Here is a 14,464-nt window from a genome sequence, read left to right on the forward strand (position 1 = left end):
TTTAAGCTTAAATTCGTTTAAACTGATCCATAGTTGTGGCAGAGCTTCCGGGAGCAGGGCTGGAGCGGCCCCGCCCCCATGGCCCGCCTCCTGCACTTGTCCAGCTGACTCCTCCCACTCTGAGATGTTGCTGTCTGCGGCTGACAGCTGAGAAAAGCGCACTTCAGCCGCACAGGACCGGAGAAGAGCTCATTTTCATCCATTTGTTGTACGCTTGTGATCGTTTTAATCTCAAGTGCGTCAAACCTCTGCTAAGCTACACCAGCTTCATCCGTCAGCAGCAAACTGCAGCGGATGCGATGACAGACTCGGAGCTGGACGGAAAGACTGAGGTCAAACAAGGCACAAAATATGTCAAAGAGACAGAAAATGTTGCGGAGAAATATTCCGCGTTGACCGTGAGTAAGAACAGCAGCGACGTGAACATGAACGTGGGGGAAGTGTCTTCCGCCGCGTTTTCCGCAGTGCCGTCCATGAAATCCGTCAAGAAGGTAGGAAACGTGATTCTCCTCTCCATCGCTCACTTCTGTCACCCGCGCTACAAAAGACACCGGCCAAAGGCTGAGCTGAGCTGCAGAAGCACAACCAGCTCGGCTTATAGAGAATTACTGCGCATTGCGCAGCCAAAGCTACGTCCTAGTACTACGAACATTGTTCTCAACAGTAACTTTGAGTGCGGGTCCGAATGGAACAGCTAAGGCCGAAAAGAGGAGCCAAAAGTGAAGAACTTCCCATTCAACACAAACAACACGCTGCAAATGACTAAACGAACTAAAACTGGGCTATCAACTAGACCTTTTTAAGTTTGCGTTAACTAACAGGCCTACGTTTGGTTTCTGGCCTATTTGTTGCTTGAAGCACAAATGATCTGCCCCTTTCAAGTCCTGGCGGCTTGATTAGGCTGTAGTTTATGCAGCAAACTGATAATCGCAGTGACATTGTACAGTGATGCTGCAGTGCTGATAATCCAGCCCTTCAGTAGGTTACTGTGTGTCACAGCTCTATCTCACTTGGATCACTGGGATGCAACGTGACAGCTAATCTTCAGCTTCAGAGTCAAAGGAAGAATTTGAAAAGTTGGAAAGAGTCTCTCAGGTCACAGGTTTATCCTCCTTATTATTTTCAGAGGTTTGGTCTGAAATGTGATTAAACCTACTTTGATGTTGCCACTTTCATTATGTGAACATAATGTTGTTCTCAAACACTTAAAGAGTAAATCCCACTAAAGCTCATAAACAGCATTCCAACTTCCTTGAAAGACTCCTCTATATGTTGAGTTTTGATGGTTCAGCAGACTGAATCTAGAAAAGATTGACTTTTAATCTGAGAAAAGTATTTGAGACTGACCAGTTGTGAAATCAATATAGTAATTCAGTTCAAAGTCATAGGTTATTGTAATGTGTTGCTAAACAGCCTGCGCTGACTCAAGTCAAACCATTGGTGCTTATAATTGACCAATACTTGGTAAATTAAACTTGGCAAAAGGTAAATTATTCATTTCAATGTAATGCACTCAGTACAGTAGAGAAGTCACTCTTGGGTGGTTACATATATGTGCTTCATATAAATTATCTAGTACCGCAGAATTGTTTAACTTCACAGTACTGTGTTGTGTACGTGAAAAGGGAATATAGATATTTTGAATTTGTGCACATTTTCGACTTATTTCTTTGTTAGAAAACTTTGTCCCAGGAAAGGTGAGTCGTATATTGTTGGAGCTGTTGGCCACAGTACTGGACATATTGGACATATTACCCGGACTCCCCGTCAGACAGGACAATATCGTCTGGACAGAGTCGCCCCGGGAAGCCTAATACAAAACATATTGGATTGTCGGAATGTGCACAACGCTTATGAAAACAAAGCTGTGTGTTGTGAATAAATGTGAGAGGCTAGTGTCAAACTGTGCCACCTGCTTGTGTGAAAAAGCAGACTTCCACAGTGAGTGCATGGCAGTAACAACGGATCAATGTAACTGTCTAAAACCAACACTTAATGGTCTCAGGACTAAACAATGATTTTAATATGGATTAAACAAACGTTATCACAAGCTAAACCTGGACAAATGCATGCATTAAACCGGGACTAAACCAGTCTTGCTAAACATAGACTATATGGACAAATAGTCTGTTTATAAAATGTTTATAACACTTTATAATAGGAATGGGTGATGTTGACAAAAATGAGTATCCCGATAACAATAGTCAGATGATGTGTTAAATGTTTTAGTTGAGGTTTAATTTCCAGATAAATGTGAAATGTCAGTAAAATGAATCAAACGTGCAGAAATATCACCTCATTTGAAAGTTTACAACATCACTTTTTTACATTTTTCTTTTAACCAGGACTTTTTGTAGCATTTTGTACTATAGACAATCTACTTGATATTCAAACGTTGCTCATCTTTCAAACCACTTTCATGATGTTATAAAACATTTGATTAAACTGCTCACTACTCTACTTTAAAACCTTTATGAGAAAATTTCACATCAAGTCGTTTTTCATCTCTTTTTCCAGCCTTTTTGTGATTATGCAAACCATATTTTCAACCTTAATACTTTCCCAGAACAACAATTGTGATAATACTCATTTAAAAAACAGTCTCCTACCTCTAAGCTAGGCCCTCCCACTCGGCCCTCCCTCACAACCTCACAAATCCATCTCAGCGGTTACACAATCCGCCCCCATCGGAATGGGACTCTCTGGCTGTAATATATTCATGCATCATCGTTGTATCTGATCCCTGTGGGCTGCTGCTGCTGCTGCTGCTGTTGTTGTTCTATTCCTTTCTTCTCGCATCTGAGCTGTCACGTTAAAGAGCACGAGCTCCCACTGCATATCAAGGTCATTTAGGTCAAACGCCCGAGTGCGCACCTGATTTCAGAAAACAAACATGCAGAACGCAACCTGGCCACAAATGATATCAGTGAGCCGTCTAGCTGCAAAGAGTCCACATGTGATAGGAGAAGTATTATTGGTTGACCCAAGATTTGCAGAGGAGAGTAGTGTTTGACCGAACCACTAGATGGAGCTCTAAACTACTGCACTAGCCAATTGCCCCCAGTATTCTGCTTCAGGCCACAGGAAACATAATAACAAAATCAATCATCATTCAATTTTCAGAATACAATGCATCAGTAAAAATATAAAGAATGAAATTAAAATGAGAAAAAAACACACTCTTTTAATAACTAGTACCACCAACTTGGAGAAAACCACATTGATCAACACATGTATATCTATTTTAGCTATACATTACACAGATGTATTGTGGTTTTGGCAGGTTTAGTATTGTAAGTATAACATAGATCATCAAGTAGATAATCATTTTGCAGTTTGTTCTTTGTAAAACGCAACATTGAACTAAAACAGCTTAGTAAAAGAAAAAGGTCCATTGACTTCCTGTTCAAAACTGCAGAACGAGAAGCCTCTTCATAGTGACATTTCACCTCAGCAAGCAACAGATTGTCATTTACACATTTTAGTCTTTCAAACGTGGCTTTGTGACTTCACTCGAAACCTGATTAACTAAGTACAGGGATGTGGGCGGGGATAGGGGGTAGGTGAATGTTGCAGGACATTACAGTTTTACTCAAACATACACAGATCAATCAAACTAAAACTCAGTGTAAAGTCATAATGATGAAACACTGTTGTAACAAGGTTAAACGCTCATTAAAGGGGACTTTGCATAATCGGTCCCCTTTAAAAAGCCTCTTCATGAATGTACATTTTGTGTGTCTGTAGCATTTCTGAAAAGTCGCTATAAGATGAGAAATACAACATATCCATACTGACCACTTGCATCATTTTACTGTTGGCTCTTCCCCTGTCGCTTTGACTGTACCTTTTCAATTTAAAATGAATCGGCTCATATGTATAGCACTAAAACAACGCATTACAACCAGCAGGTGAATGCACAAGCCCTTTGAATGTGAAGTTAAGGTCAAATAGTTCAGGAGGGGATTAGCCGACTATCTTTTTCATCCTAATCCGTCATGATCGCTTGTAAAAGACAGAAACAATCACAAAACCTTATATGAATTAAATCACTAAATTCTTGTGCACAGACCTTTTGAACGTATTGATAGCTAATTTAGTTTCCCCTGAGCCCGTGTGTGGCTGTGTGACGGGATACAGCACGGCTTAAGTCCGTAGTCTTGGAGAGAAAGTGTATTTTTAGGACAGCATGGGTCACATTGATGCTACACACACGGCTAATGGAAACAGGCTTTAAAGGGTTTGTCGATCCCTTTTCAGGTCCGTTCTGGTCCAAATTGGAGCTTGAAAGAGCAAACCGCTGCCAACATTTGTCCTTCTTTCCGCACATTATTTATTCCTTCACTGTTAAAATCAAAACGCAAAGACGTACAGTACACTCTGCTTTAGCATCTGTTGATCAAGGGCAAAAAGCGTTGTATGAATGGGGCTGCTTGCTCTCTCTCATCCAGGTTGCCCGTTCACAAATCATTAGAATATGTAGGAACCTCCCCCTGTGCTGGCGGGGAGTGTTCAGGGATAATAGCATCAGGGACATCACACAGAGGACACACAGGACCTGGGCAGTAGGAGCAGGAGAGGAGGGCAGCCATGGCACACACACTCGGGCGCGAGAGGGTGAGTGCGTTCTGACACACTTTTTAAAAAACAAAACTTACTATACATCCAGTTTGTAGGTGAGGCACTGCACTGTTGCCTTGTCTTTGGCCGTTCCTCAGCTTCAAACGCTTCAACCCAACCTTCAACTGAAACTAAACTCTGGAAATTAGATGCTGTGAGCTGCTCCGCTGAACTGCACTGGCAATGAAGAGCCGGTCACAATCAAAGCAGAAGAACAACGCTGTCTTAAGTAACACTGAGCATTCATCATTAATCAGATTAACCTCTTTGTCCTGCAGCTCTGAACTGAGTGGCTCTTTGACTCCGCTGCAGGCTGTTTGTAAATGGACAAAGACGGAGTTGGGCAAAAACCTCTGCGGACTTCTCAATAGACTGATGCAAGAGTCAAGCGTAAAAAAGAGCTATTTTACAAGTGGCTGATAGAGCACAGCCCGGACTGGGAGATAGACGGCATCGAGGGGCCGCCGCGTTCTCAAATAGTTTCACCAACACATGGACCCATCAACAGGCAGCACCGTGATGTGGAAATTATTTTTCTTCCCACAGTTAAAAGTATTTTTTGACAGGCTTAATTTGTGTGCTGTTTACACGATGAGAAGCTGCTAAGTACTTTGTTTTTCTACGCTTTTTCTTTATGCTCTTTATGGATTGAAGTCGCAGACATTTGGCTGACTTATCTGTCAGATGTTCTGTCACTAGTTTACATGCTTATGGTCCCTGCTTTATCATCCATGTGTTGTGTAAACTCAGCTGCCCTACGCTTTAGTTTGGACTCCAAACAAACGCTATGGACATCTCAAATAAGACACCAGCTCTGCAACAAGGCAGTAGCCACAGTCAAGACTACCTTACCTTTTAGAAAATACCATTACTTCTGTGGTGTACAAAATATGATGAGACGAGGTATTATCTATTAAACAACACTTTTTCTTTCACAATGCCTCCACTATTACAATGTGGGAAAAGAAGACTGTTTCGTACGTTTTTCACAAGGAAAAATTTCACTAAGGAAAAAATGTGCTTTATCTCAATAACGATATTTGGACCATGCATAACAGTGCATCAGGAATGTGCTAAAATGTGCCTGTAAATGTATTAGATAGGCTTCAATGGACCATAATAATAACCAACTGCAGAAATGTTGCTTTATACCCTTTTAATTGTAGATGATATACTCAATATTCAAATAGTGCATATCTTCAAAAACATCAATTATTCATTTATTATTCTAAAATGTATAAAACAGTTTATCACTCGACCGAATCCAGCCGTGAACCTGTGTCACTGTGTCTGGCAGAGCGCTGCTTTGTGCTTCTGACAGATCCTGATGCGTTTGAGGGGCTTTGACATGATGCAGCTCTCTCACAAGTGAACCCTGTGTATTTGAACAAAGCCCCATTCAGATGGCTCTAAAAAAAAGTACTTTAACCACCTGTGACAGATGCAGGCGATTGTACGTTGAAATGTGGGACTTCCGACATGTCTCAAATGTCTGCGGTAGAATTGCACCTAACACATCTTTTCTTCACTGCAGATCCAATTTGTGAACGCAGAGGACAAACAAGAATTCAGCAAGTTTCCAACCAAAGCTGGTCGACGTTCTCTGTCCCGGTCCATCTCACAGTCCTCCACAGACAGTTACAGCTCAGGTACAGCAGCCCTCATAAAGCAGTCCAATTCACCACTTGTTATAAGCATACACTGTTCAGCTCATACAATAATACAAGTTTCTGTTTCATAGTAGGTCTTTTGAGAGATTTTGATCCCTTTTTCCTTTATTTTTTTTCCTAGCTGCGTCTTACACGGACAGCTCTGATGATGAAACGACCCCCAGAGAAAAACCTCAGACCAACAGCCGCGGCAGCAATGACTTCTGTGTCAAAAACATCAAGCAGGCTGAATTCGGCCGCCGGGAAATTGAAATCGCTGAGCAAGGTAACCGCTTTTCCCGTTATTACCACATTATTGAATATTTACAAGCACTGAATGCATGTTTGATGTGCAGCTGATTAACATGATGGGACAAATATTTAAAATCTAAAATAGTACATTTATGGGTAGCTCTAAAACCCCATTAGTTAGTCTCAGAGCTGTCTTCGGAGACTCACATTCAGCCTGTTTTGCTGCTCTCACTCTTCTCGGTCATTTGAGTCAGGTCAGTGAGTGGATAGTGGTCATTATCAGTGAGCCAGAGCCTAACTGGTGTTTTCTCCTTGTTCCACCTCTTGTGCACTGCCTCTGCCTCGCTGCCTGTTTACATTGCTCGTGTGAGTGGGACATAGGCCTGAGAACTACTAAGTGTTCTTCTGGATCAAGCCAGTGGAAACAGCTGCTGATGGCTTTGCTTTTAATTGCTGTTCTTTGGTACCATTTAATGCAGTCACGACATATTGGGCCCTCACTAACACCTTTTCTGCTTTTCTCCATAGACATGTCGGCCCTCATCTCCCTGCGGAAGAGAGCCCAGGGGGAGAAACCTTTGGCCGGTGCTAAGATTGTGGGCTGTACCCACATAACTGCTCAGACTGCTGTAAGCTTCATACCCACACCTTGTGGCCTCTGTGTCTCCACACCTGATCACCAGTCTTCTCTCATAGGTGCTGATCGAGACTCTGGTTGCTCTGGGGGCCCAGTGTCGCTGGACGGCCTGTAACATCTACTCCACTCAGAACGAGGTGGCCGCTGCTCTGGCTGAGACGGGTACAGTGAAGCGCTTCAGTTGCAGACATAAACACTTGTATACTATAATATACTTATTATTCTGCCCTTGCATACACCGACATAGATGAATAAATAGCCCAGAACTGGTTTGTGTCACAGCCGTGTGCTTGTTCCTCAGGAGTACCAGTGTTTGCCTGGAAGGGAGAGTCAGAGGACGACTTCTGGTGGTGCATCGATCGCTGTGTCACAAGTGACGGCTGGCAGGCTAATATGGTATCCACAATCACCCTGTTAACAGTGTTTAGTAGTATTTTCTTTACATTTGATCTCCAGTGAGTTTTTGATTTATGAGTGATATCTGCTGGTTCTTCTGTAGATTTTGGATGATGGAGGAGACCTAACACACTGGGTATACAAGAAATACCCCAACACGTTCAAGAAGGTCCGAGGCATTGTCGAAGAGAGTGTCACCGGAGTGCACAGGTGTTTAAACCATTATCCAGCTGTGTGTACAATCTAAAAAGAGTTCTACTACTCCAGTACGTGTGCATGAATCCTGGCATTTGACTTAGTAAGTCTTTAAGCTGTTCTTGTAACAGAGATTAAGCTCCTGAGGTATTTTTCCATGAGGTGAATGTAGTAGTTTCTCCTCCAGATGGAGCTGAGAGGAAAGACAAAAGGTTCCTGCAGGACATGGTGCGTTAGGTCAGAGGTCATTTAAATATAATGCAAAGTGGGAAAGGGTGTTTGTGCTCCATGACCTGCTGCAACAGCTCTGTACTCTCTCAGAGGAATCAATTAGCTTTGGAAAGCACTCACAGACCGGCTCACCTCATGTGCTGTGTGTGTATGTTTGCATTTACGCTTATCCCATGTGTCCCATCAGATTGTACCAATTATCTAAAGCTGGAAAGCTGTGTGTTCCTGCAATGAATGTGAACGACTCGGTGACAAAGCAGAAGTTCGACAACCTCTACTGCTGCCGTGAATCCATCCTGGACGGGTATGAAGGAGTGCTTAGTTTTGTCCATTTAAAACAGGCACGATGATCATTCTGTTTGTCATTTCCTCTGTAGCCTGAAGAGAACCACAGATATAATGTTTGGGGGAAAACAGGTGGTGGTGTGCGGTTATGGAGAGGTGAGCCATGGTTATAATAACGTGATGCTTTTTCTTTATGACTGTTGCTAACACACTTTCCGCTGTTTGTAGGTTGGTAAAGGCTGCTGCACTGCTCTGAAAGCTCTTGGGGCCATAGTGTGCATCACTGAGATTGACCCAATCTGTGCCCTGCAGGCCTGGTGAGCCTCTTCATTCAGGCCTTTTGATAAACAGGACATAATCTCATTACTTACCTGTGATGTGTGTCCTCTTCCTCACAGCATGGACGGTTTCCGAGTGGTGAAACTGAGCGAGGTCATCCGGCTGATGGATGTGGTCATCACTTGCACTGGTACTGAGCACAATGCACTTTGACACATATTATTGCAATATAAAGGAGTTTAGCCAGACAAAAACTTAATCATTTGTCTCCAGGTAACAAAAATGTTGTCAGCAGAGAGCAGCTGGACAGAATGAAGAATGGCTGCATTGTCTGTAACATGGGACACTCAAACACTGAAATCGATGTGGTGAGTGACAAATATAGAGCATATTACACAAGACAAATGCATTATGATTTAAGGAAATAAAAACGCTTCCATATTATACCTCAGTTCTTGATGGTGAAATTCCCCTTTACCTGTTATGTGTCATTTAATCATACTTAAAGGCGGTATGGACGATTTTTCGGCGATTTGAGAACGCAGGCGGAAGTGCGCATGCGCACTCCCCCGTGTGGACTGATACAACACACACGTGCGTTTGTTTATTAGCGCAACGGAGCGCATCGCATCGCTCGTCTCCCGTAGATTTCTGTCCACTTCTGCGTCGCTCGAACTGTCTTTCTCCATCTTCATTTTGCTATATAACTATATATAGCTATCTATATATAACTATATTATGATAGAACCATGCGCTTAGGCACGCGGAAACGTGGGGACGAGCCACACGCGGCTGCAGGTGAGCGATAGGTGCGTTTTATGATTGATACGTGGCAGGACAAATGATTTATCCACGCCACGAGGAAATATGATAAAAAAATTTGCTGAAAAAAATCGTCCATACCACCTTTAAGGCAATGATCCGTGACTGCTCTGTCCTTAGGCCAGTCTGCGCAGCCCGGAGCTCACCTGGGAGAGGGTCCGCTCTCAGGTGGACCACATCATCTGGCCTGATGGGAAGAGGGTCATCCTGCTGGCAGAGGTTCGTCTATGGAAAAACTGCTATTTCACCCTCAGTAAACCTTTGCTGACAAACAAGCAAAATATATTGATAACCAGTAAAGAAGAGGAGTCTCAAATTACTCTGTATTTGGTCTCAAATTAAACCGTAAACACCCTTTTATCTGGAGTTCCCGCCCAGTGAGCAGGGCCTACTCAGTGTAGGGTAAATATCTGAGTTCCCAGACTCGGTCTGCAGATTGAGAATGACTCTTGGATGAGAGTCGAAACGTTTTGTTTTTCTAAAAACAGTGTCTAGATGACGACAACTGAATTTTTTTCTACAACCAGTAAAGAACAAATCTATGTTCTTTTTGCCAGTTTGAACTTTTTCTAGACTCCAACAACTGAAATGTAAAACTTCTATTTATTTGTGTTTGTTTTTTAGGGTCGTCTCCTAAATCTGAGCTGTTCAACAGTGCCTACCTTTGTTCTGTCCATCACTGCAACCACTCAGGTTAGTCAGTGACACTCACAGTGGGCACTTCACACCCTTTAGTCACAACATGAGTCATCATAATCGCATCCTATTCCCTTGCCTGTCTTTATAGGCCCTGGCTCTGATCGAGCTGTTCAATGCCCCGGAGGGACGCTACAAGCAAGACGTGTATCTGCTGCCCAAGAAAATGGGTAAGAGCAGGATTTATGTCCTCTAAAATGTGGTGAAAAAGTGCTTTACATGTGTTGTGAAATACGTCTCTTTGTCTCCACCTTGTGGTCAAACCTACCCACCATCCTAATGACAGGGAGGTGGGGGTTATAAAAATAAAACTATTTTAATTATATGAGGATCGATCTTATGATGAGTTTTTCTCATCAAACAAGAATTTGTCAGGGACAGACCCCAAATATAATGAACACGTTTGATGTTTTCCTCAGATGAGTATGTGGCCAGCCTGCACTTACCAAACTTTGACGCTCACCTCACAGAGCTGACGGACGAACAGGCCAAATACATGGGCCTCAACAAGAACGGCCCCTTCAAACCCAACTACTACAGGTGACTGTTTCTACGCCTGGATCATTCACTATTGTACTATAAAACATACATTAACACAAGAACCTCTCTTTTCCTACAGGTATTAATGAAAACTGCTCTTTTGACTTGTAGCCCTGATTAACAGAGACATTTATATATTATAGTTTCTAAACCGGAACAAAATAAATATTATTTTACACATGAATGTAACTTATTAATAGCGTTTAGATGTTAAATATAACATAATATTTTAAACAAATAGAAGATATATATGATATACATGCTGTAACCAAGTCTATTTTAAATGTCTTGCTATGTAAACCTTGCTTGCATGCTCTATGTATATATTTGAGTTGCTTTTGATTTTCCCTTTTCCACTTTTTATTGTTTGTTTACCTTTGACACAGTGCCAAAATGTGGCCTAAATGAGACATAACAAGACATTATGAAACGTGTCTGGCCCAAGACCGAGACTCTTTTGTTTATCTGTTCTTTTCTATGGTATTGGCATGCAGGCCTCAAAGGTAATATCCAGTCCGGCTTTTAGCCTGACAAAGTACTCCCCTGATACCTTCACTTTAAGTAGTTTAAACTCTTACTCACATCACAAGATTGAGAGTATGGAAGATTATTTAATGGGACTGACATTTACTTTACTGCACAAATGTTTATCATTAATATTTATGGCAATGAAATAAATGAGTTCAGATAAGTCCTTGTATGGAGTTGTTTTCTTATATTCTGCCATGACATATCTGGATATTACCTTTTGAGTTTAGCATGAATGTGCCTTTTAAGTACAAATGATCAGCACTGACCTTAAGACATTCCTTTGATATGACACTCTTCTTCCTCTTCTTCTCTGAACAATTATTACAACAAATGCTTAATATAACCACATCTTGTTTTTGCCAGTCAATGTCTTATATTGATCACTGAAATATTTTACATGATTACAATGCAAGTGTGTTTAAATGAAAGTGCAATAAAGCTTTTACCAATGAAGATCATGGTTGTAATGTTACTATCCAAAGCATTAGACTTATGGCTACATATTTTTTCATTATTTTTAAGAATAAAATACTTTTCTGAATGAATTATGCAACACTCCACATGTTTCAGTCGCCTGGTCTCAGCTCCAACGTTCTGGAAGTTTCCCTCACTCTCTCGCTCAGGCCAGCTGCAGCTACGGCTAATATTAACATTTGAGTCACTCTGGTCCCGGGACGTCAGAGGGGGTGGACACAGGGCCTGGGGTGGGAGCTTTCTGGAAACCTGCTCGTATCTATAAAAGCACTCAGCTGTAGTCAGTGCAGGCAGAAGAAGAAACACTGAGCGATTCCAGAGGGAGGGACACTTACCTCACATCTCTGAACAAGACAACAACAGCGACAAGTGAGTCATTCAATTATGTATATATATTATCATTAAAAATAATTCATATCATATTTAAATATTAAAGGTATTTTTTTGTTGTCAGAGAAATGTAGCATTTACAATAGAACAGAAGCTTCCTGGTGTAACTTAATGGTAAAAAGCCATTTGGACAATGTTGATTTTCAAAACGTTGTCCAGATTACCTTTGAAATTAGATTTTTAAAACATGAGGAATTATTCCAACTTGTTCCCCGTGTAATTGCTTTACTATTGCTAGTATATACAATAATGCGTGAAATGCAAAGGGTAAAAATTCTGAATTATTAGATTGTAATAAATAGGCCAAGTTTTTGTTTGTTCACCACACATGCAGTTGTTTGGGTTAAAGAAGAAATGCTTTTTTCTCATAATACGGTATCTTATTCTGTTTTTATCTTTCCAGGTCTGTAAAAAAACAACAAGTAAGAAACCAACATGTCTGCTAAAGGCCTTTCTATTGGCATTGACCTGGGCACCACTTACTCCTGCGTGGGTGTCTTCCAGCACGGCAAAGTGGAGATTATCGCCAACGACCAGGGCAACCGCACCACCCCCAGTTATGTCGCTTTCACTGACACCGAGCGGCTGATTGGTGAAACCAAAAACCAGGTGGCCATGAACCCCACTAACTCCATCTTTGACGCCAAGAGACTCATCGGGAGAAAATTTGACGACCCCATCGTGCAATCCGACATGAAGCTTTGGCCTTTCAAAGTGATCAGTGACGGCGGAAAGCCCAAAGTACAAGTGGAGTACAAAGGTGAGACAAAGGCGTTTTATCCAGAAGAGATCTCGTCTATGGTTCTGGTTAAGATGAAAAAGATTGCAGAGGCCTTTTTGGGGCAGAGAATGTCCAACACAGAAGAAATACTAGTTCAGGACCTCAGAGTGCCGTGCATCTCCATCTTGAAGCCTCTAATCACTCGTTTGAAGACGGTGAGGTGAAGGTTTTAAGCAGGGAGAAAAGATGGTTTGAAAGAGGAGTCAAGGAAGCTATTTTTGTTAAAAAAGAAAGACCTTCTTTAAACAGAAATGGAGGGCTTAGGTTTCATCTTCCTGTTATTTATAATGGGATTCTGAACCCCTGGAAAGGTAAAGGACATTCAGATGCTAATCAGGTACTCAGGGTGGTTGAGCCAGGGTCTCACAAAGACAAAGAGGATTCTAATAGCCCATTAAGATTCTGAATAGGCTAGCTCGGTAGATACAAGGGGGAGTTTCTGTTGAAACAAACAACTCTTTCTACTTCAGGAAGGCTCCTCCCAATGGGCGGGTCTTACCACAGAACAGTATTAATATCGGAGTTCTCGACCTAAATTCTGTTATTGACAATGACTCTTGGATGAGAGTCGAAACGTCTATTTTTTCAAACTGAGTCCAGATGACTACAACTGAAGCTTTTTCTACTATTTCGGTGAACTATAATAAAAGTGTTGTGAATGTGAAACAAGACCAGATATTTGACGCCTATCTACGTTGACACTATTAATCATCTGTATTGCAATAATAAAGAACCCTGTATATACCTTACCCCTAATATAAGAATATTTATGCCTCAATTTGGATATTTGTGTTGTTTGAGAAACGTCCAGTAGATGACAGTATAGCTCTCGTTAACGCCCTTTTACATTATGGCGGCTTCTGCAGCAACCTGTTGGATCACATGCTTTTTATTCAACAACAAAACAAACCTTAGCAACCGACGCAAACGAGACACATTTAAGATGCGCATGTGTGCACGTCCTTCAGGGTGACACTGTGTAAAACGGACTAAATAATGAACCTGGGTTAAGTCTCTATCACAGTTCCCCAGGCCCTGCTGATAATTAAATCTGTGATGGATGCAGGAATAACGACCCAAAGACGGACCGCGCACAGAAATAGACGCCGTTACTTTTGCATGTCTCGCGCTGGTGCTGAGGAGAGAGGGAGTGGCTCGCGCGGCTCCAGCAGCAGGAGCGCGCGGGACTGACTATACAAAGGGTTTTAAAACGCTGTCGTCAGCCGCACAGCCGAGACCCGGAGCCGCGGTGACACGAGGAGGAGACACTTGTGGAGCCGCGTCCGACACGGGGACGAGACATGGCTCCGCGCGCGAGCTGATGGAAAAGTTCGAGTGGATGTCATTGTCAGAGGATCGGGATCAGACCGGGGCCATTACGCTTTGTTTTTGGAACGGTGACGCGCGATTCAAACTCCAATTTATGAGATGACACCTGATGATGACAAGTAAGTGATCTCTGCACTCTTTGTTGCACTCTAAGGTTTTTATGTTTTTGATAACCTACAAAACCACACCGGTTATTTCAGAGTTTGGTCATTCTTCTCTTTTTCTCCTCAGACAAACCCAATAGTTCAACAAATATGGAGATAACGGCGCGTTGTGGTTTTGTAACTCTGATCTGACCACACCCCCACGTGGACAGAAGTGCGGCTCGCAGACTCTGTGCGGTCAGTCCAGTCCTGA

The 14,464-nt window shown here is 42.2% G+C and overlaps 2 protein-coding genes across 5 annotated transcripts; both read left to right on the forward strand.

The window, feature by feature from the left end:
* Positions 1-110: 110 nt before the first annotated feature.
* Positions 111-11,586, forward strand: ahcyl1 (adenosylhomocysteinase-like 1). Of its 3 annotated transcripts, none has more exons than XM_072450065.1 (17): positions 111-491; positions 6,155-6,269; positions 6,412-6,555; positions 7,050-7,150; positions 7,218-7,320; positions 7,460-7,554; positions 7,658-7,764; positions 8,168-8,284; positions 8,358-8,421; positions 8,494-8,582; positions 8,664-8,734; positions 8,818-8,912; positions 9,487-9,585; positions 9,991-10,059; positions 10,154-10,232; positions 10,482-10,602; positions 10,682-11,586. In XM_072450065.1, the coding sequence occupies exons 1-17, from the start codon at positions 300-302 to the stop codon at positions 10,686-10,688; spliced, it is 1,668 nt and encodes a 555-aa protein (XP_072306166.1). In that variant the 5' UTR covers positions 111-299; the 3' UTR covers positions 10,689-11,586. The 3 variants fall into 3 exon arrangements, with proteins under 3 accessions (XP_072306166.1, XP_072306167.1, XP_072306168.1); XM_072450067.1 differs by lacking the exon at positions 111-491 and adding an exon at positions 4,513-4,617; XM_072450066.1 differs by lacking the exon at positions 10,682-11,586 and having other exon boundaries at positions 10,482-10,606.
* A 302-nt stretch (positions 11,587-11,888) lies between these two features.
* hspa1b (heat shock protein family A (Hsp70) member 1B) lies at positions 11,889-14,429 on the forward strand. Of its 2 annotated transcripts, XM_072450070.1 has the most exons (4): positions 11,889-11,976; positions 12,401-12,757; positions 14,002-14,226; positions 14,339-14,429. In XM_072450070.1, the coding sequence occupies exons 2-3, from the start codon at positions 12,433-12,435 to the stop codon at positions 14,208-14,210; spliced, it is 534 nt and encodes a 177-aa protein (XP_072306171.1). In that variant the 5' UTR covers positions 11,889-11,976; positions 12,401-12,432; the 3' UTR covers positions 14,211-14,226; positions 14,339-14,429. The 2 variants fall into 2 exon arrangements, with proteins under 2 accessions (XP_072306171.1, XP_072306172.1); XM_072450071.1 differs by lacking the exons at positions 14,002-14,226; positions 14,339-14,429 and adding an exon at positions 13,845-13,994.
* Positions 14,430-14,464: the final 35 nt, after the last annotated feature.

This window comes from Eucyclogobius newberryi, unplaced genomic scaffold (assembly GCF_026437365.1).
Source record: "Eucyclogobius newberryi isolate DKJ021-1_F unplaced genomic scaffold, fEucNew1.0.hap1 SCAF_17, whole genome shotgun sequence".
NCBI lineage: Eukaryota > Metazoa > Chordata > Actinopteri > Gobiiformes > Gobiidae > Eucyclogobius > Eucyclogobius newberryi.

Bases quoted from the DNA above. Each gene is read 5' to 3' on its own strand.
- ahcyl1 (XM_072450065.1), top strand. From the start codon at position 300: ATGACAGACTCGGAGCTGGACGGAAAGACTGAGGTCAAACAAGGCACA. The intron at 6,556-7,049 runs GTAACCGCTTTT...TTTTCTCCATAG, and splicing joins AATTGAAATCGCTGAGCAAG to ACATGTCGGCCCTCATCTCC. The intron at 8,583-8,663 runs GTGAGCCTCTTC...TCTTCCTCACAG, and splicing joins ATCTGTGCCCTGCAGGCCTG to CATGGACGGTTTCCGAGTGG.
- hspa1b (XM_072450070.1), top strand. From the start codon at position 12,433: ATGTCTGCTAAAGGCCTTTCTATTGGCATTGACCTGGGCACCACTTAC. The intron at 12,758-14,001 runs GTGAGACAAAGG...CGCTGTCGTCAG, and splicing joins AGTACAAGTGGAGTACAAAG to CCGCACAGCCGAGACCCGGA.